The sequence below is a fragment of the Ranitomeya variabilis genome, chromosome 2, assembly GCF_051348905.1.
Source record: "Ranitomeya variabilis isolate aRanVar5 chromosome 2, aRanVar5.hap1, whole genome shotgun sequence".
Taxonomy (NCBI): Eukaryota; Metazoa; Chordata; class Amphibia; order Anura; family Dendrobatidae; genus Ranitomeya; species Ranitomeya variabilis.
In genome coordinates, this window is record NC_135233.1 from 749,305,486 (window position 1) to 749,328,268 (window position 22,783).

At 42.2% G+C, this 22,783-nt stretch overlaps 1 protein-coding gene across 2 annotated transcripts in view; it reads left to right on the top strand.

Annotated features, from left to right (window-relative positions):
• The window catches only part of ASCC3 (activating signal cointegrator 1 complex subunit 3), an 824,578-nt gene that overhangs the window by 706,166 nt on the left and 95,629 nt on the right, over positions 1-22,783 (top strand). For both annotated transcript variants that reach the window (XM_077289659.1, XM_077289660.1), the window contains exons 31-34: positions 7,905-8,042; positions 8,126-8,246; positions 8,960-9,092; positions 14,948-15,073. In XM_077289659.1, coding sequence (XP_077145774.1) covers positions 7,905-8,042; positions 8,126-8,246; positions 8,960-9,092; positions 14,948-15,073 — 518 coding nt within the window. The remainder of the gene's footprint in view (positions 1-7,904; positions 8,043-8,125; positions 8,247-8,959; positions 9,093-14,947; positions 15,074-22,783) is intronic.

Sequence of the window (22,783 nt, forward strand, 5' to 3'; positions counted from 1 at the left end):
CCTGCAAAGGGCTCTATCCTTTTCCCAGCTAAATTACTTTGCTTAGCAGAACATGACTAACTGCACCACGGGGCATCAAACCCATGCTAGGCAGCAAGCCAGGGGAAAAAAAAGAGATTCACTATTAATTTGTTATAGAAACAATATATCTGAGCGGAGTATGAAATGAAAAATGGTGTTGCTGTATTGCTATAAAATTGTGGGGGAAAATGAAATGCAAGCTCTCAGGCACTAAGCTTGAAAAATCTTAAATTGTTTTATTTGCACCCCCTGTGCGAGCCTTCCATCCAGAAAAGTCGTTGTTGTTATTTTTTTTTTTGCACATAACAAATGCTGTAAATTTTAAAGAAAAAGAAGGAGCAAACCAAATAAAGATTTCTTTGGCCGTGGTTTAGTAGATGTTGTCGAGATTCTGTAAGGGAAATTTATCAATTGTATTGCGCCATTTTTGGAGGAAGCTAAGTGAAAAAGAGAGAAGTATTTGGAACACTTCTTCTAAACAAAAATACTTCTCAAAATACTTCACAAAATTGATTGAATGTTATTAACACCAATGCTATTAGGGTGTTTTGTTTTTATTTGGTATATTGCATAATAGTAGAGAAAGGCGATACATTGTGTTGACTTTGCTTTATTTTGTCATATAGGAGTTATGGTTTAAGGTTTAGACCATGTGTTTTAGCATGTATTCAAGCTAACAAGAAGGTAAAAAAATTTTTTTTGGTCTTCTCTGTCATCACCCTTGTAAACTATTTGATCTTAACATTATAATATATTAAAAAATAAGAAACAATATGTCTTTGCCCTTGTGTTAGCAAAGAAAATCAGAAATATTGTTTCAACAGACTATTTTTATGTAACTGTATTTTTCAAATATTTCTCATAGTGTAATAAGAACACCAGAAAAGATGATGTATAAAAACATACATTATATTGGACCTCATGTCGTGAAAGAGCAAACATAAGAAAATAAACCTTTAGAGGAAATAGTGTAATGGTTGATCTTTGTAATACAAACATACAGGATAATATACATTATGCACAGCATGCACAATATAATACCATTTGTCCATGATATAAAACTAGTAGATGACGGTATATGGGTGGGGATAGATAAATCAGAAGGTGATGTTTTAATCCATATGGTAAGAGCAATATTAATCAATGTGAATTTAAGCTCTAATTTTTCATTATTTGACATTCCCCATTTAAACCACAGGATGGCCCATTTGTTGCCCTACAAAATCCAATAAACATCCCACAAGTTCCATATTGCATTAAGGCAATCCACTTGTGATAACCCTGAAATGCAGTAAAATATTCCTTGACTCTTACATTCTGTGTGGATGTATATTTTTATGAGGGAAGGATCCGTTCGCTTTGTCCATTTCTTAGCTGCCTTGCCACCATACTAATATGCAACAATAGTTTAAAATATCTTACGGCCCAGTTATTCTTGCATTGTTGATTAAATAGAATTTAGGTTTTATGGAAAAACAAGAGCCCACTACATCCAAAAGTAGCTACGGCATCTCTGTCTTACAATTTTTAATCAGAAAGCATGACCATAAAAACTAGGGGAGGTGCCATCTGCAGCACATTTTTGAGAGAAATTGGTTTAATTTATGGAATTAACCTGGAGTATTGAAAGCTTATATTGGTTTTCTGTGTAGAATGAGCATGCAGATGTTTTATCTGCTTTACTCCAAATTGCTTTCCATTCTTCTGGCACAAACTGTTATCACAGGAACAAGCCTCATCTATTCTTATATGATTGTCTAATAGGTCCACTTCCATCAGGATTTATTAGAATAACATACATTTCAGAGATTAAACGGGTTGTTCACTAGTTGGACAAGCCCTTCTCAATTACTATTTCCCCCAAATAAAATAACAACAGCCTACAAGTGCTTCTCACAAAATTAGAATATCATCAAAAAGTTAATTTATTTCAGTTCTTCAATACAAAAAGTGAAACTCATATATCATATACAGTCATTACAAACAGAGTGATCTATTTCAAGTGTTTATTTCAGTTAATGTTGATGATTATGGCTTGCATCCAATGAAAATCCAAAAGTCATTAGCTCAGTAAATTACAATCATTAACTAAAAACACCTACAAAGGCTTCTCAAGTGTTTAAAAAGGTCCCTCAGTCTGTTTCAGTAGGCTACACAATCATGGGGAAGACTGCTGACTTGACAGATGTCCAAAAAGCAGTCATTGACACACTCAACGAGGAGGGTAAGCCACAATAGGTCAGTGCTAAAGTAGCTGGCTGTTCACAAAGTGCTGTATACAAGCATATTAATGGAAAGTTAAGTGGAGAGGAAAAGTGTGGTAGAAAAAGGTGCAAAGGTAACTGGGATAACAGCAGCCTTGAAAGGATTGTTAAGAAATGGCCATTCAAAAATTTGGGGGAGATTCACAAGGAGTGGACTGCTGCTGGAGTCATTGCTTCAAGAGCCACCACATAGATGTATCCAGGACATGGGCGACAAGTGTCACATTTCTTGTGTCAAGCCACTCATGACCAATAGACAACGCCAGAAGCGTCTTTCCTGGGCCAAGGAGAATAAGAACTGGACTGTTGCCCAGTGGTCCAAGGTGGTGTTTTCATATTAAAGTAAATTTTACATTTCATGTGGAAATCAAGTTCCCAGAGTCTGGAGGAAGAGTGGAGAGGCACACAATCCAAGCTGCTTGAGGTCTAGTGTGAAGTTTCCACAATCATTGATATTTTGGGGAGCCATGTCATCTGCTAATGTAGGTCCATTGTGTTTTATCAAGACAAAAGTCAGCGCAGCTGTCTACCAGGAAATTTTAAAGCACTTCATGCTTCCCTCTACCAACAAGCTATTTGGAGTTGGAAATTTCATTCTCCAGCAGGTCTTGTCACCTGTCCACACTGCCGAAAGTACCAACACCTGGTTTAAAAACAACAGTGTCACTGTACTTGATTGGTCAGCAAACTCACCTGACCTTAACCCCATAGAGAAATTATGAGGTATTGTCAAGAGGAAGATGAGAGACACCAGACCCAACAATGCAGACCAGTTAAAGGCTGCTATCAAAGCAAACTGGGCTTCCATAGCACCTCAGCATTGCCAAAGGCTGTGTCAAATATAAAATACAATCTGTATAGAGTCTTGTGCTTGGGTGCGAGGAAGCACAGAAGACACAGGCTTGTTTAAGTAGTTCTTGTATTACTTCATACAGGTAAGGGTTAACACAGGTGCAGGCAGGAGACAAGACAGGCAGGAATAAACCTTAAATCCATCTAGTCACAGAAGCAGGTTAAAATCTCTCTCTACTTCCATTGCCAATGTTGATGGTAAGCTGAGGGATTCCTGAGTCCACACATGTCCAAGGATCTGAAGTACAAGGTGGTTAGGATAACAAGTCCAAGACTTCCATTAGCAAGATGACAGGTAAACTGCAGACTTGATTCTGAAGCACTGATTAAACAGCTGATGCTGCTTAAAAGGGCAAGTGGCAGAGAACAGGGCGGAAACATAGAAACTGAGAACTCCATGCTGGTTAAGGCCAAGGTAGATACAGCAGGACAAAAGCAAAATGGCCGACAGGAAAAACTAAGTTCTATTGAAAATAACAGCATGCCACACCGCATTGATGCAGTAATTGATGCAAAAGGAGCCCCGGCCAAGTATTGAGTGCATTTACTGAACATACATTTCAGTATGCCAACAACCTCCTAAACTCTTGTATGAGTCTCAGTGGCTTTCTTAATTGTATCTACTACATGGGATATATAGAACATCTAGCTTGCTTCATAGCTGGGCTGTCTGCTCAGACTCATTGTGTCCTTGATGTCATATGCAGATATCATGCTTGACCTGGGGCCTGTTGAAACAATATTATCCCTTATTGAAGGAGTATATGCTGTTAGGCTGCAGGCTGCTCCCAAGACATATAAACCTAACAAGAGGGCACTCAAAGTAAATGCTCCGCAATCTTTAGACATCTAATAAACCGAAAAAGAAATGGACACCAAAGCTAAAAAATCACAATTTTATTGAAAAAAGATACATAAATACAAAAATCAATATTAGAATAAAGCTGATGCAATGGACAAACGAAAGGCAACACTAGTGCCACGTACGAATAAATGCAGCTAAGGAGCAACACAAGTTGGTGTATGCTAATACCACAAGGGTATACAAAGAGTAATAAATACACAAGGTAAGTAATAATAGTATTTAAATATACGTGGTAACATACAACCAACCAAACAATGCATGCAATGGACAAACGAAAGGCAACACTAGTGCCACGTACGAATAAATGCAGCTAAGGAGCAACACAAGTTGGTGTATGCTAATACCACAAGGGTATACAAAGAGTAATAAATACACAAGGTAAGTAATAATAGTATTTATATATACGTGGTAACATACAACCAACCAAACATCAAATAGCAATAAAAAAATATATATATATTGCTCACTGATAATAAGCAAGTGCAAAAAGACAAAAAAATGTGCACATAGGTCAAAATATGAATAAAGTGCCTGATGCAAAATACAGTACAGAAATAGAGTCCTATATATTCATATAACTACCAGCACATATGTGTATATAGATCTAATGACAATAGAAAAATTGCTCACTGAAAATAAGCGGATGCAGGGGGATAACGCGCGTTTCGCAAATGCTGCTTCCTCGGGGGCCGTCGGGGCTCCTCCTTCCATGTACGGCCACAGGGTGGGATTCTGAGTGTGTATACACCACCATCATCTATTGAGTGAGTATGGTATGGCCGTTATCTTTGTATGCTTATGGGTTATACTCCTGATATATGTGCACACATGTGCAGAAAGCAATATGAATATATAGGACGTTATCCTCATATTGTATCTTGCATCAGGCCCTTTATCCATACTCTGACCCTAGTGCACACTTGTTATCCCCCTGCATCCGCTTATTTTCAGTGAGCAATTTTTCTATTGTCATTAGATCTATATACACATATGTGCTGGTAGTTATATGAATATATAGGACTCTATTTCTGTACTGTATTTTGCATCAGGCACTTTATTCATATTTTGACCTATGTGCACATTTTTTTGTCTTTTTGCACTTGCTTATTATCAGTGAGCAATATATATATATTTTTTTATTGCTATTTGATGTTTGGTTGGTTGTATGTTACCACGTATATTTAAATACTATTATTACTTACCTTGTGTATTTATTACTCTTTGTATACCCTTGTGGTATTAGCATACACCAACTTGTGTTGCTCCTTAGCTGCATTTATTCGTACGTGGCACTAGTGTTGCCTTTCGTTTGTCCATTGCATCGGCTTTATTCTAATATTGATTTTTGTATTTATGTATCTTTTTTCAATAAAATTGTGATTTTTTAGCTTTGGTGTCCATTTCTTTTTCGGTTTATTAATTGCTCCCAAGACATGTATTTTGGGGTGCTTGATAACGGGACAGATGCAGACTTCCCTGTAGGAACTTCTTTCTTGTATCCTATTACAGGCTCGTTAAATACTGGCTCTCCACTGTTTAGAGGCCAGACCTCCTCCTACATTTGCTGAATTTCTAAACAAAATGAACAGTGTCATTAGATGAGAGAACGGAGTATTCCAAAAGAAAGAATGCATTGAACAAATTTTAAAGGTTGAATACCTCTGGTGTGCCCCTGATATTCTTTTTAAGGGAGAGATTGTCACTTGTGATCTTTGCTTCCCTGGTGCATAGATCTGACACTACTGAAATATGATGGTTTCTGTGTTATTATCCTCATTGTCTCTTTATGTACCTGCCATTCTTCAGGATGTGTCATTGTACTATTTTGCATGGTGGGGATATGTGCCAGACTGCTACATTTGTCTGTGGTGGAAATAGGCTTTGTAATGGTGGAATGGTGGGTTCCACTGCAATGCAATCTTTAAATATTTCCTTGTTTTCTGGTTATCATGCTCTATCTGCTTGATGTGATTTGGTTTTTTTTCCTTATGCTCGGTTTTATGTTGCACTTACTTCATTGTATTCAAAATTGAAATTGAAACCCTGTGTGTATTACAACAGAAAAAAATCTGATTTAAAAAAATATATGATATTTTAAGTCTGGAGTTAAACAGCAAGTTTGGCCCAAACACACGTCATGTGGCCTAAGATTGTTCTGTGCAGTTGCTCCATTGTAGATTAATAAAGGTGAATAGGTCACCATACCAAAAGTCATTTCGTGACCCCACTCACCTACATTTGGAGCAATGTTGTATCTGCATAAAGCAACCTACATTGATTCCAAAATTACCATCAAGCACCAGCCTTAATCAGACAACCAGACAATGTGTTTATTATTATTTGTGTTACTAAAGTAATCTCACTCTGCAATGTACAGTATGAATGCTTCTTGCAATGTTATATGTCCCATTGGTGAAGAGCATTGAACCTCTGATTGATCATGGTGAAATTGATCAGCTTAAGAATTGATGTAACATTTCTACAACTCTCACCTCAATGCCACATATGTCTATCAGAACCAATAGAAGAGTTGTCTTAACATTAATATTTGGTAAAGTAATAGTAATTTCCAAGAAATATTCAAACACTCTCTGTACTAAAATGGAATCCGCTATGTGTATGCAAGCAGGCTTGGACTGGCCCAGAGGGGAGCAGGGGAATTTCCCGGTGGGCCCCTGTGCAGATCTGGGCACCCAACAACACTATATGGGCAGTACTTGGCATAATTCACTTCATTCACTGTACAGAAAAAAGCATCATTTATTAACCAAACCACCTATTTTATTATTATATAGCAATATAGGTACATTTGTGAATGAGGGTAGTGTAATATTTGTATGCAGGTGAGAAATGCCACCCTCCCAAAGTCAATATTACTGGTGGGCCCTTGGCACCCCAGTCCGACACGGTATGCAAGAATATCTCCAAATCCTCCATTACAACATCCAAAACAAAGAAATTAACCCCAAGTGGTGGAATTTTTCCTCCAATATTATGTGTTATACCCATGTTCCAAACGAAAACGTAATATAAAGTGCATAAAAAAGAAACAAGATATTCACCCTGATCAGGCAGTAATAACTGAGTGTTATAGAAGATCCTCATCCACTCCGTGACTGTAGCATTGGTGGGTGCTGAAGGTAGCAGAGAAAGTTTCACCATGTAACACAACCACCTTGATACAGCGTATCGGGGCACACCCCTTCTACTGTATAGAAAATAATATTGCAGGAAAACTGTCACCGCTTTATGTTCCTTTTTTTGTTTTGGAAAGTAATAGTAATCACAGCAAGGAAACTGTTCACATCTTTTCTGATACTGTAGAGTAAGTATGTTCTTCACTGGCTTTAGTAACATTGTTTGTGTAAAGGGCTCTTCAGCAGATAAAGGGAACATTGGTAACAGAAAAAAAGCAACAAAAAACATTTGTTCCACTTGCTGTAATGCAGCAGTTTCAGTAAAAATCTGCCAGGTCACATGCAAGTCTCATGTGAGGTGACGTGTATATCGATGAAAAGTCACATCCAACCGGCAACCAAACATATAATATTGTTAGATTTGTTGTCTCTCGGGGTTCCATGGTTCCCCAGTAGCAGAGTCTGCTGTGCTGGATTGTGTTGGGAAATGAAGAGTTAGCAGAAAATGGATCAGTGCTATTCCTCATGAGTCTAATCAAAAGAGCCAATGATATCAGTATATATAAAGCCTGACACGTGGTTTTGCACATATCTTTACCCTTGTAGCAATGTTTTAATCCAGTCCTGTTAACCCTTATGTCTGCTTAGAGACCACGTGAAGAGCATGGTATAAGATAAGAATGTGATTTTGATAAATAGTGTGGGATGGATGATTTTTCCCATCACAATCTAAACCTGTGCCCACTTCTCCTGTGTTTGGCACAGATGGATGATATCATTGCCACGCTGAGGGATTCCAACTTGAAGCTCACGCTTGCGTTTGGAATTGGAATGCATCATGCCGGCTTACATGAAAGGGATCGTAAAACAGTAGAGGAGCTGTTTGTGAATTGCAAGATCCAGGTATGTCACTTCCAGACATTGGCCTGTCATTGACTTGATAGTAAGCATATATTTTTCTTACATTGTGCTTCCATATATCACAGGTTCTTATTGCAACCAGTACATTGGCATGGGGTGTTAATTTCCCAGCTCACCTGGTTATCGTGAAGGGCACTGAATTCTATGATGGTAAAACAAGAAGATATGTGGATTATCCGATCACAGGTATTGTAAAAGGCATAACTGCAAAATTACATTGGGGCTCCTCGCCCTAAATAATGGTACAGGAGATATACTGGTCTGGCTGTATGTAGGCACTTTTATGTTATTACAAATAATGGTAGTCGTGCCACATATTGCTAAGTTAAAGGGAGTCTGTCTGCATAAAATGAGTAAACAAACCAAGCACAAGTGCTCAATGCACTTTCTCACTTGCTTGTTTTGCACCCATCTCCACCCTCCTCTTCCTTGATTGACAGCTCTGTCTTTGTAGGAGCCAGACGTTGGTGGAGATAGATGAGAAGCAGTTGGTGGGAGGGCAAACTTACATGTTTGTCCACGCCAGCGTTGCTGGGTTTGAAATGTCAGTTTATGCCGAAACACTCCCTTTAAATATATGCATTGTTTCTTACATACAGATCATACACAATCTGACATAATATTGAGTGGAACATGTAGCCAAGTTACCTTTCTATGTGATACAAACATGTGAGAACATCATATTGATGAATTATGTTATCTTACACTACCTCTGCAGTGTCTTTCAAACTGACTGACATTCCCTTAAATTTATATTGCCAGCATTGCCCTAGTTCATTATAAGTCACAGCTAAAGGCAATACTGATTGATTCAGATATGTGTGAGTTTAGTTGTATAGTTCTTATAATTGATATATGTTACAGTCACATTTACAGGTTCGGTATTGCTTTGTTATTAGATGTGCTGCAGATGATGGGCCGAGCCGGGAGACCTCAGTTTGATGATCAAGGAAAAGCTGTCATCCTAGTCCATGATATAAAGAAAGATTTCTACAAGAAGTTCCTGTATGAACCATTCCCTGTTGAATCTAGGTACGGAAAGATATATATATATATATGTGTGTGTTTGTGTATATGTGTAGATACAGCCATTCCTGAAAGTGTTGGCACCCTTGAAATTGTTAGAGACAGTGAAGTATTTCTCTCCCAGATGTCCCCCCAAAACATGCTAACGGGCCATGTCTAGAACCCTCCGTCAGTATGCCCCTGGATCCAACTGCTGCTCCACTAATTCACCTCCCCTCAGTGTAGTCACTCAATACAACAATTCGCTATTGACTCCAAAGTGTGGGTTCCTGGTGTCCGCTCCTGGTTCTTAAGCAACCCTGTCACTCACAGACACATTTCCAAAGGCCCTTAGGGTAAGATCCCGCATTTGAGCAGTCCAAAAATTTTCCCCAGCGACTCCCATTTCAAAAACCTCGGCCTAACTGGTCACCGTTTCATCCTCATCACCAGCTAGGATACACAAGGGGAATTCCTCCACCTCAGACTGCGACAGGGAATCATCAGGGTTGTGCTGGCTCCTGCCTGTGTCACTTGGCACCCCTGCCTTTCCCCACAAGTCCCAGAACAGGCTGAAGTCCCGCCCGAGAATCACGGGGTATATCAAGTCTCTGACTACCCTGACCTCATGGAACACCGTACCACGGCTCGTTTTTATCAGCACTTTGGCAACAGGGTAGTCTTTGGCATCCCCGTGGATACAGCGGACACCCACACGCTTCTCTGGGATCAACTGGTGGGGAAGCGTGGCTCTTATCAGGGTCATCAAACTCCCGGAGTCAATGAGTCCTGGCACCAGTACTCCGTTTATGATCACAGGGCATGACTGCGGCCCCTCTCCGGGCTGATAGTCCACACTGCAGGCGGGATAGGCATAATATGAGCACCGTTTGCCTAGGCTACAATCCATCTGCTCGGCAGACATAGGACAAAAGGCTGCTATGTGTCCAGAACCGTTACACCGCCAGCAGATCAGGTCTTTACAAGCAGCCTTTGGCAGCCCCTCAGTGGCTCCTTGGGACCTCTGGTTCCCCCCCAGTGGTGGCTCTGTTACCCCTCTTTTGGGACTCTGGTTCCTGCTTGGTACCCCAATATAGGGATGTATCACCACCTGGTTTACTTAGGGACCTCTCGACCACCTGGTACCTTTCTACAAGGACCACCAGGTCTTTCGCATTCCAGTGGTCATCATGGGCAACCAAGGTCTGCACCGGCTTGGGGAGGGAGTGAATAAACCTGTCCATGACCACCCGCTTTACCATCTGGGCTGGAGTGAAGGACTCCGGCTGCAACCATTTCTGAACTAAATCCAATAAGTCAAATATTTGCGAGCTGGGAGGTTTATCACCATAATACGCGCAGTGATGAACCCTTTGGGCTCTGACAGACATAGTAGTGACCCCTGGGCTTGCCAATATCTCTGTTTTCATCTTGGCATATTCCTGTGCTTCCTGTAATGCCAATTTATAATAGGCCTTCTGGGGCACTGCCCACTGCTCTGGCGGTAGCTTCTCACGCTCCGCCACCCGCTCGAACACAGTCAAAAATGCCTCCACATCATCCCTTGGGGTCATCTTTTGCATGGCTCGTCTTATCGCTTTCCCGACACACAAGTCATCACCTTGATGTGGGGGAGGGGCGGTTTCTCTGTTGAGGACATCTCCCACCAGGAGTTCCTCCTGCCTTTGTTGTTGTTGAATTTGTTGTATTAGAAGTTTATTTGTCTCCTGCTGTACCTGGTGCTGCTGCTGTTGGCTTAGTATCAGGTGCTTGATTAGGTCCTTCATTTTGTCCGACTTGTTCCATTCATGTAGCCGCCTTCACCCAGGACATATGGTTTATCCACCGCTGCTACCCGTGTTCCTGGAATGTTGCCCGCATCCGAAACACAACTTGTGGTTGGCTCACTTAGCTGCTCCTCGAGGTGCATACAGGAACACATTTGGTTAAAGTCTCTCGGTGGTTTATTGCGTCTTAAACAAAAAACTCAAACTGGTAACAGAAAACAGTTTTTCTGGCTTAAATAAAAGTAAAAAGTTCATATAAAGTCCTTCCCAGTACTTCTGGGACAACACATATGATAGCTCTCGCAGGAGCTTGCAGTCTGGAGGCTTCCTTCCTCCACACTACACACAGACATACAAAAAAACACTGGCTGGACATTTAATTTCCCAGCCAAACCCTTGAGGTGGAGGTATGGTGAGCAGGCGTCCCACCCATCTCTTACCTACTCACATGAAAGCCAGTTCCTAGGAACGACTGACTTGCTCTCAGCTCCTATTATGCTGGAGAAAAACTTATTTCTTTCACATCACACAAGATAATCTTTGCGACTCATATCTCCCCTCACATTCGGCGATAGTCATCCTGTCAATATACCTATCTCTCTCTCTATCTATCTATATATATATATATATATATATATATATATATATATATATATATATATATAATGATGCTCCAAATGAAACGGGAAAATCAAATTACAGCCTGATCCAACTTCAGTGGAAATGCCTCAAGACAAGGAGATGATGCTCAGTAGTGTGTGTGGTCTACAAGTGACTGTATAACCTCCCTACAATTCCTGGACACGGTCCTAATGAAGCGGCGGATGGTCTCCTTAGGACTCTCCTCCAAGACCTGGATTAACGCATCAGTCAACTCCTGGACAGTCTGTGGTGCAACGTAGCGTTGGTGGATGCAAAGAGACATGATGTTCGAGATGTGCTAGATTGGATTCAGGTCTGGAGAACAGGCAGGCCAGTCCATAGCATCAATGCCTTCATCATGTAGGAACAGCTGACATACTTCAGCCACATGAGGCCTAGCATTGTCCTGTATCAAAACAGTCTTTTAAAGAAGCAGAGACACACTCGACAGTCCTTTAAACAGAGAAAGCCCTTTATTTCTCAAATCTTCGAGACATTTGTGCGGTATGCAGGAGGGTGCAGGAGAGCTTGTGGATTATGTCCGTTTCACTCACATCTGGTGTTTCTACGGGTCAAGGTGATAACAAACCTCTCCATTCTTTGTAGGTGGGAAAACTTGAAAAATCGGCAGTTTATCAATTACTTATTTTCCCAACTGTATATACACAGTGGCTTACGAAAGTACTTTGTGGCAGTGGCATTTTTTTGAACACTGGAATTTCATAGTTTTTTTTTAAGGTTTGCATCAGTTCATGTAAGGAACATGCCTACATCTGTGAACATTTGGTTTTCTTTTTATTATGACGCAAACAACAAATAGGACAAAATACAAAATAACTGAAAACTTCAGTGTGCATAAGTATTCACCCCCCTAAAATCCGTAGTTTGGAGAGCCTCCTTTGTGGCAATTACAGTTGTAAATTGCTTTTGATAAGTCTCTGATCTCTCCACATTTTGCCACTTTGATTTTTGCCCATTCCTCAAGGCAAAACTGCTCCGTCTCTTTCAAGTTAGATGGTTTCCTCTAGTGAACAGCAATCTTCAAGTCTGACCATGGATTCTCAATTCGATTAAGGTCTGGGCTTTGACTAGGCCACTCCAAAACATTTACACATTTCCCCTTAATCCACCAAGTGTTGCTTTAGCAGTATGCTTTGGGTAATTGTTTTGTTAGAAGGTGAACCTCAGTTCTAGTCTCACATCACTGAGAGACTGAAACAGGTTTTGCTAAAGAATATCCATGTATTTCACACCAACCTTCTTCCCTTTGACTCAGACCATTTTCCCCGTCCCTGCTGCTGAAATGCATTCTCACAGCATGATGCTGCCACCACCATGTTTCACTGTGGGGATGGTGTTCTTGGGGTGATGAGCTGTGTTGGTTTGGCGCCAAACAGTGTTTACCTTGGTGGCCAAAAAAATTTAAATTTGGTCTCATCTGATGACAGCACCTTCCTCCATACATTTGGGGTAGTCTCACACATGTCTTTTGGCAAACTCAAAAGTAAAGTAAAGGCATTATTTCTGGCCACTCTTCCATAAAGGCCACCTTTATAGAGTCTATGGCTAATTGTGTTATCTGGACAGATACTCCAGTCTCTGCTTGGGAACTCTGCAGCTCCTTCAGGGTTGCCTTTTTTGTGTGTGCTGCCTCTGTGATAAAAGGGAACCTGTCACCCCCCTCAGACGTTTGTAACTAAAAGAGCCACCTTGTGCAGCACTAATGCTGCATTCTGACAAGGTGGCTCTTTTAGTTATGCTCCCTGCACACGCTGAAATAAACGCTTATAAAATGTGCCCCCTCATACTGTGAAATGGTCCCAGGGGCGGGTCTTTCTCCCCTAATCAGACGCAGCATAGCCGTCACTCCGGGCCTGTGCGCACCGGGCGCCGTCTCCTCTTGCTTCTGCGTGTGCAGGTAGCATAACTAAAAGAGCCACCTTGTCATAATGCAGCATTAGTGCTGCACAAGGTGGCTCTTTTAGTTACAAACACCTGAGGGGGGTGGCCGGTTCTCTTTAATGCCCTCCTTGCCTGGACTGAGAGTTGTGGTGGGCGGCCCTCTCTTTTGTTGTGGTACCATGTTCTTTCCATTTGATGATAATGGATTTGATGGTGCTCCGGGGGATCATCAAAGATTGGGATATTTTTTTAAAACCCAACCCTCACTTGTACTTCTCAGCCACCTTGTCACTGACTTGCTTAATGATGTTGCAGCCTCTGTTGCCTTTCAGAAAAGCATGTGACACTTATATTGCACGCAGGTGGACTTCCTATCACTAAGCATGTGACTTATGAAAGTAACTGCTTGTACCAGAAATTTTTAAGAGCTTCATCGCAAAAGAGGTGACTACAAATGCACATGACAATTTTTAGTTATTTGATCCCATAAATTTAATTTATACCTATATTTTTCTCACTTCACTTTACCAACTTAGACTATTAAGTTCTGATTAGTGATGAACAAGCATGCTCGTATACGGTATTATCCAAGCACGCTCGTGTGTTAATAGAATATCTTTGGCGGGTTTGAATACTATGTTCGATTCGCTCTGGCTCCATGTCTCATGTCTCTTCGACAGCCACAACACATGCAGGAATTGCCTGTAAGTTTGGGAATCCTTGCATGTCTTGCCAGCTGTTGAACAGCCACGAGAGATGCAGCCACGGCGAATCGAACATAGTATTCAAGCTCAACGAAGATGCTCTGTTAAGAAACAAGTGTGCTTGGATAACACCTTATCTGCACGCTCGCTCATAACTAGAACTGATGAGTCACACAAAATTCGGATTAGAAAAATATTTAAACACAGGTTGTAATGTAGCAAAATAGGTAAAAAGCCAAGGAAAGTGAATACTTTCGCAACCCACTCTCTCTCCATAGGAAGCTAAATGCATGAAAAGTGAATTTATTAGAGAGCTTGAAGGTGAAGAACTCTCCTGATGAATTCTCAAAATGACAGCCTACTGTTTTCCCCATAGTCGCCGTTTCATTAGCTCAGGCTTAAAACATAGAATATAACTATACTTTTAAGCAACAGTTACCTTGTTAGATGTTAAATCTACTTGAAATGTTGCGTAGTACTGAGCATTTTCTATTTCTGATGGTGTCTTGCCTTCAGAGAGGAGTGGATGTTGGAAGCTCAGAAGACTTTAATGATAGCGTTACGTTTGTCAGTCACATGCCTGACAACAGGTCGAGCTAAAGTGTTGTCTGTTTCCAAGGGCAACGCCGCAATTTTTAAAGCAATTATTTCTAGTTATAAATAAAATGCCATAAAATAAGTTAACAGTGGTTCAAAGTACCTACAAATACATATAGACTAGAATTTGTTTCTCACTAGAGCTGTGTTTAGAAGTGGATGTATGTAATAAAGATTATTATTATTAGTAGTAGTATGTTTGATATTAATTAGCGTTACTCAGGTATGTTTTATGTGTGCCTCTTTGTAGTCTGCTGGAAGTCCTGTCTGACCATTTAAATGCAGAAATTGCAGCTGGAACCATTACTTCAAAGCAGGATGCAATGGATTATATCACGTGGACCTACTTCTTCCGTCGACTTTTGATGAACCCGAGGTGAAATATTTTTTACTTATTTTTATTTATTGAATGGTGGGATTCATTTTCCAAGTCCATTTCAGCAGATAGGCCGTTGCCATAAAATACAATTTTGCCATTTTTTTTAGTTTGTTCTGCAACATTGAAGACATAGTATCCCACGTTTTATCCATTGAAATTATTCGCTTTGATAATACCAACATGTTTTATCTGTTACTTAACTTACTGTTATACTACCGTAAGTTCTTCATTAAATATATTGATACATCTCATATCTGCCACAAGCAGAGCACAGAGAAGAACACCACTGCTCCGTCCCCCTGCAGAGCACGGCAGATCAGCTTCTATAAAATAAAAGTATTCGGCAATATGCATATGGCCATTATTGTAACGTTGTACAGAGGTGTAATAAAGCACCAATAGACTTCTATAGGACACTACTTAGCTCAGAAAGTTTGAAAATTCATTCTAAGAATATATCTGTAAAATTTGGTATGAACTCAACCAAAAAAAAGGGGTATCCACTAACAGATGCTTTGGTATAAAGTAATGTATCCAAGGTGAACCTGCCAAACAATATGCATAGTTGCTAATCTTACTTGCATTTTGACCATTTGTTTTATCTTTTTCTCACCTTAAAGGGAATCTGTCAGCAAAGTCAATCCCTCCCCAAATCCCATATATGGGCATGCAAGCCTTGGAAATGTAAATCCACACTTTTATATCTTCTATCTGTCGCTGCATTCTCAAGCAGTTGTCATTTTTATTTATATGCAAATGAGGTATACAGTTCTTTTGGTGTGACAGAGCATTTAAGGAGCCACTACCTTCCTTAGGTTGCTTTCCCGCCCAACACCAGCAGCTTTGGATTCATTGATAGCTGATTTCCTTGCTCAGAGCAATATCAATAAGCTAGCAAGGCTGGCGCTGGGTGGGTAAGCAACCTGGAGAGTCAGTGTCTCCTAAAGTGCTCTGTCACGCCCCCAGAGCACATATTGCCTCCTTTGCAAATGAATGAAAATGCTAATCACCCTAGAATGCAGGAACAAATAGAAAGTGCCAGTGGATTAACATTTCAAGACCTGCAGGCCCATATATTCAGTTTGTGGGGTTGATCTTACTGACAGATTTCCCTAAACAAACTGATTAAAAATAGATGCCATACAAGCCTATTTTATAATACCTAACATCCCATTATTTGATACCTACAAAAATAGCGCAAAACAAATGATGAGAAGAAATACACAGTCTACAGATAGCACACACTGCTGAACTGAATATGCCAATTAATAGAAATGTGATACAAAATAATAGCACAAAACGCCGCTGTGTGTTATAAAATCAAGAACCTAGCAATCAATTTGTATTATATGTATATTGTTTTGTGCTGTGTATGTGCAGCCCTGTAAGGGCTACATGTCTGGTGAGAGTGTGCCTCTAATAAGGGGATTTACGGTAAGTGACATTGTTCAGAATCGCACATGACACATCCCTGTTTGCGCCCCCTGTTTGGTTGGTTAGCTTCCAGATGTGTTGAGCCACAGTGCCGCATTGTCTGTGCAATGGCTCCTTAAGTGAGTAATTGAGAGTCTGATTTGGAGGGTGTGGCTGCTGGCAGGTGGCCCATCTATAGGAATGTCAGAGCGCCACTTCAGAATAGGCTGCTAACGAGGCTCACAGGAGGAATGCTCCGTAACAGTCACTGCATCAGTGGCTTGTTAGGAAAAGTTCATTTACTTGTCGAGTAGTCTTGACAACTTTCTGGTGTGATCTAATATAATTCACACAATGGGAACCTCTAAATAGAAATAAGAGTCTCCAACCTAGATGCTATATCTATATAAAACTATATCTTTGAGAGGAGGGAGAGTTAGAGCAGCACAGCTCCACTGAATGAGAGGACACAGCAGCGTGGAGTATGTCAGAAGGTGCCAGACTGAGCGGTGGAGACCGGCGGTGCTAGCGTGGAAACATGAAAATCCATATCAAAGCCAATGGTAGAAAAAACCCCAAAGCACTCACCGATCTTGCAGTTGCAGAAATGCTTTATTACTTCATACAAAAATCATCTTCACGGCATACGGGAGGACGGGCAAAGTGCAGGAGTGCAGCGGACGAGACAACGGCCGTTTCGCGCCCACTAACGGCGCTTCCCGGGTCACGGGACTCCTGCACTTTGCCCGTCCTCCCGTATGCCGTGAAGATGATTTTTGTATGAAGTAATAAAGCATTTCTGCAACTGCAAGATCGGTGAGTGCTTTGGCGTTTTTTCTACCATTGGCAAAACTATATCTTTATTCATATATTTATAAAAACATCATCCAGAGAAACTGCTAGATCCAAAAAATGAGGGACTACAATGTCCTGGGATTACCCACAAACTAAACCACTGATGTCATATAGCCAGATATGCAAAATGTAATAAAGTCATGAAATGGTCATAGCAATGGTCTTATGTTAATGGGACAACGTAATACTATCAATATATATTTAACCGCTAGAAAATAGTGCAATCTCATACAATGCCCCAAACGTACCTCAATAGAGCCTTAATGAATAAACATGCTGTAATGATACACTCACTGGCCACTTTATTAGGTACACCTGTCCAACTTCTTGTTAACACTTAATTTCTAATCAGCCAATCACATGGCGGCAACTCAGTGCATTTAGGCATGTAGACATGGTCAAGACAATCTCCTGCAGTTCAAACCAAGCATCAGTATGGGGAAGAAAGGTGATTTGAGTGCCTTTGAACGTGGCATGGTTGTTGGTGCCAGAAGGGCTGGTCTGAGTATTTCAGAAACTGCTGGTCTACTGGGATTTTCACGCACAACCATCTCTAGGGTTTACAGAGAATGGTCCGAAAAAGAAAAAAAATCCAGTGAGCGGCAGTTCTGTGGGCGGAAATGCCTTGTTGATGCCAGAGGTCAGAGGAGAATGGGCAGACTGGTTCGAGCTGATAGAAAGGCAACAGTGACTCGAATCGCCACCCGTTACAACCAAGGTAGGCCTAAGAGCATCTCTGAACGCACAGTGCGTCGAACTTTGAGGCAGATGGGCTACAGAAGCAGAAGACCACACCGGGTACCACTCCTTTCAGCTAAGAACAGGAAACTGAGGCTACAATTTGTACAAGCTCATCGAAATTGGACAGTAGAAGATTGGAAAAACGTTGCTTGGTCTGATGAGTCTCGATTTCTGCTGCGACATTCGGATGGTAGGGTCAGAATTTGGCGTAAACAACATGAAAGCATGGATCCATCCTGCCTTGTATGGAGCATCTTTGGGATGTGCAGCCGACAAATCTGCGGCAACTGTGTGATGCCATCATGTCAATATGGACCAAAATCTCTGAGGAATGCTTCCAGCACCTTGTTGAATCTATGCCACGAAGAATTGAGGCAGTTCTGAAGGCAAAAGGGGGTCCAACCTGTTACTAGCATGGTGTACCTAATAAAGTGGCCGGTGAGTGTATAAGCTCCTTAATCATTGTATCGGCTTTAACATACCAAATAGTGGATAGGTGGGGGTTCCCGGACGTCCCTCTGCCCCGACGCGCGTTTCGCTCTGCTTCTACGGGAGGCATGATCTAATATAAGTAGATTGTTCCCCTAAGCCTGGGTGACTACGCAATTATCAGTAGGTAACAATGGTGGAAGTTATTCTTCTTATTCCAGACTTTGGGCAGAAATGTATATTAGGCCTCATTCAAACGTCTGTGTTTAAACACGGTAGTCATATATGGTACTGATGACACACTGATCGAAAATACAGATGACATCTGTGTACAGTTCGTGTGTCCATTTTTTATCATCAGTGTACTGTCTGTGTGTCCATTTTTTTGCTGTTTTGGCATTCCATGGATTTTCACAGACTTGTATTGGCACTTTCATCTGTGATACCGGAAATAACAGACATGTCTCCTTGAGATTTCTAAGGAGTCATGATCGATAGAAAAACATGGTCACGTGAACTGCACCGTAGATTATAATAGGTACGTTCTGATAGAACATGTATGTGCAACACAGATGTGTGAATGAGGCCTTATCACAGGGACAATGATAACATATTAATTTGTCCCTATTCCATATATAGAATCTATGTGCTCTATGTGCTTAGATGTGAATCTAAATGTAGTCACTGACACCAGTCCCACTCCCAAAGATACTTAGGGTATGTGCCCACGGTCAGTAATTGGCAGCGCTTTGGAAGCAGCACATGTCTACTCCGTCCAAAGCACTGCCAACTTTTGAACGCAGGTGAATCTGCATGTGTTCACTGAACCATGTGGAATCACTTCATTCATTCATTCATTCAGTGTTGTGGCACTGGACAAGCAATCTGAATATACACAAGAAAACTGTCATCCGAATGTCCTTTTACGTCATCGTTCTAACTTCTTAGGAAAACACATGATCAGATCTGACTTCATCCGCATATACTTTGGTAGGTAATTTGCCAGTGATTAGCACCGTCCACTGGGTCTTGCTAATCTTCCCTATAATCCCTATTGCCTCATACATTTCCGACCGCACATTTAGCGTTTCCCAATCCCACACTACCTCCTCACCCCACCATCGTTCTGTTGTAGTCCCTCAATTTTGTGTCCTAGGGCCCCTACTTTTTTCCATCTATACCCTTGGCCTAGGGCAACACATAAAGTCCCATGGCTTCCAGTACCACCTATATGCAGACGACACTCAGATCTACCTCTCTGGCTCAGATGTCGCCTCTCCGCTTTTCAGAATCCCGGAGTGTCTGTCAGCCATATCCTCCTTCTTCAACTCTCGCTTCCTAAAACTCAATGTAGACAAAACTGAACTCATCATCTTTCCCCCATCTCGCGTATCCCCCTACCTGATCTATCTATTATGGTAAACAGCATCACGCTCTCTCCCGCACCTGAAATTCGCTGCCTCGGGGTAACTCTCGACTCTGCCCTGTCCTTCAAACCGCACGTCCAAACTCTTGCCACCTCCTGTTGCCTCCAACTCAAAAATATTGCCAGAATCCATCCCTTCCTTAGGGTACCGTCACACAGTGCAATTTTGATCGCTACGACGGCACGATTCGTGACGTTCCAGCGATGCATTTACGATATCGTAGTGTCTGACACGTTACTGCGATCCGGATCCCCGCTGAGAATCGTACGTCGTAGCAGATCGTTTGAAACTTTCTTTCGTCGTCTAGTGTCCCGCTGTGGCGGCATGATTGCATTGTGTGACACAGGTTGTATACGATGTGCGCACAGTAACCAACGGCTTCTACATCGCAAATACGTCATGAAATTATCGCTCCAGCGCCGTGTATTGCAACGTGTGACCGCAGTATACGACGCTGCAACGTCACGAATCGTGCCGTCGTAGCGATGAAAATGGCACTGTGTGACGGTACCCTTAGCCCACAATCTACTAAAACTCTTGTGCATGCCCGCATCATCTCCCGCCTCGATTACTGCAACACCCTCCTCTGTGGCCTCCCTGCTAACTCCCTTGCACCACTCCAGTCTGTCCTCAGCTCTGCTGCTCAGCTAATCCACCTCTCTCCTCGCTACTCCCCTGCTTCTCCCCTCTGCAAATCCCTCCACTGGCTCCCAATTCCCCAACGAATCCAGTTTAAACTACTAAAACTGATCTACAAAGCTATCCACAACCTGTCCCTTCCCTATATCTCTGAACTAATCTCCCACTATCTTCCCTCACGTAATCTTCGATCCTCCCAAGACCTCCTACTCTCCTCCACTCTTATTCGTTCCTCACACAGCCGCCTCCAAGATTTCTCCCGAATATCCCCCATCCTCTGGAATTCCACACCTCAACACGTCCGATTATCCACCACCCTCAGATCCTTCAGACGGAATAATGAGAGAGAGAGAGAATTTTTTAAGGCATTTTTATTACTGCAAAGTCAAAAGTTTACATACACTAGGAATACTATGCCTTTAAACAATTATGGACTTCCCATATGACGTTGTCATGTGTTTGGAAGCTTCTGATTTCCTTTTTTGTTTTTTTTGGCAACATCTGAGTTAATTAGAGACACATGTGGATGTTTTTTAATGCACACCTGAAGCACACTGCTTCTTTGTGTAGCATCATGGGAAAGCATCAAGAAATCAGCCAAGCTAGCCTTTACTCCAAAAGAAACATAAAAAAGCTGTCACGCTCACGCCCTGACTGATGGGCGTGAGCTCGGGGGGTTTGTGGCCCCACTGTGCCACTAACCAGACTAACCTGGAAGGGGTGTGACTATGACAGCTGCCTGGGTTTTCACTGGAGCCTCTGATGGTGAGGTCAGGCTTGTGCAGCAGGTAGCTGACAGGTGCTACTCCAGGGTGGTGTCTGGCTGTGGCTGCTGATCCCACTTGAGAGACAGGGACACCAGGATTGGTGCGGGCATCAGGCAGGACTGGCAGAAGAGCAAGACAGAAACTCAGACGAGTAGGCTGGCACGGCTGAGACACAGGGCTGGCAGAGACACGGCAGAGGACACGGCTGGCAGAGACATGGCAAAGAACACAGGGCTGGCAGAGACACGGCAGAGAACACAGGGCTGGCAGAGGAACAGGTAGGGACCTGTTCACACAGGAGGTGCAGGAAAGGAAAGAAGCAGAAAGGAATGAGGTATGAAGGAACAGGTTGGGACCTGTTCACACAGGAGATGTAGGTACGGAAACAAGCCAGAAGGAAGGGAGAATGAAGGAACAGGTTGGGACCTGTTCACACAGGAAGAGAACCGCAAGGCTGCGGATAGGAATGGTAGAGCAGCAAGAGAAAGTGTAGCAACAAAAGCTAAGCAGAGCAGAACCGCAAGGAATACGGAGAGGAGCTGCAGCGAGAGGTTTCTGCAGCAAAGCAGAGCGGAGCTACAAGGAATGTGGAGAGGAGCTGCAGCAAGGGATTACGGCAGCTACAGAAGCTAAGCAGAGTAGAAAGGAGCAGAGGTAAAGCCACAAAGGTAAAGAGCAGGCAGAGCCACAAGAGCGCGGAGTGTAAGCAGACTGAGAACACGAGGAAAGACACAGCAGGGAAGGAAGCCACAGACAAGGAGACCGAGATAAGACTAAGTTCAGACAAGGAAATGGAACAAGACAAGAAACAAGGACAAAGACACAGGGACCAGGATATTCTGCCTCCTGGAGGGCGGACAACAAGATCAAGGCAATAGCACAGAGGAAAGCCTCCAGAGAGGGAGTAACTCAGAGCAAGGCCTGGCAAACTCAGCAGCCAAACACAAACTGAGCTAACACATTGCACAGGCCCAGAACACTGGGTGGAGCTGCACTATATACTGGAGGCCTCTTGGTAATTGGTCAGGAACAGATTAGACAGATGCACCTGATTCATATAAGAACCAGAGAGTTCAGGCGCCACCCCCCTATACACACAGCCATGAGGCATGCAGAGAGCAGAGACACAGAACATGGAGCTGGCATGAAACAGAAACCACATCATGGCCTGGAGCAGTGGGTAAGATAGTGTGAGAGATGCGTGGCCATGCCGTGATGCCAGCAGAGTTGTTACAAAAGCCAGATTAATGTTTGCAAATGCACACAGGAACAAAGACGTCCTGTGGTCTGTTGAAACAAAAATGTAACTTTTTGGGCATAATGATCATGTTTGGAGGAAAAAGGGAGAAGCTTGAAAACCTTAAAACACCATCCCAACTGTGAAACACGGGGGTGGCAGTATCATATTGTGGGGTTGTTTTGCTGCAGGAGAGACT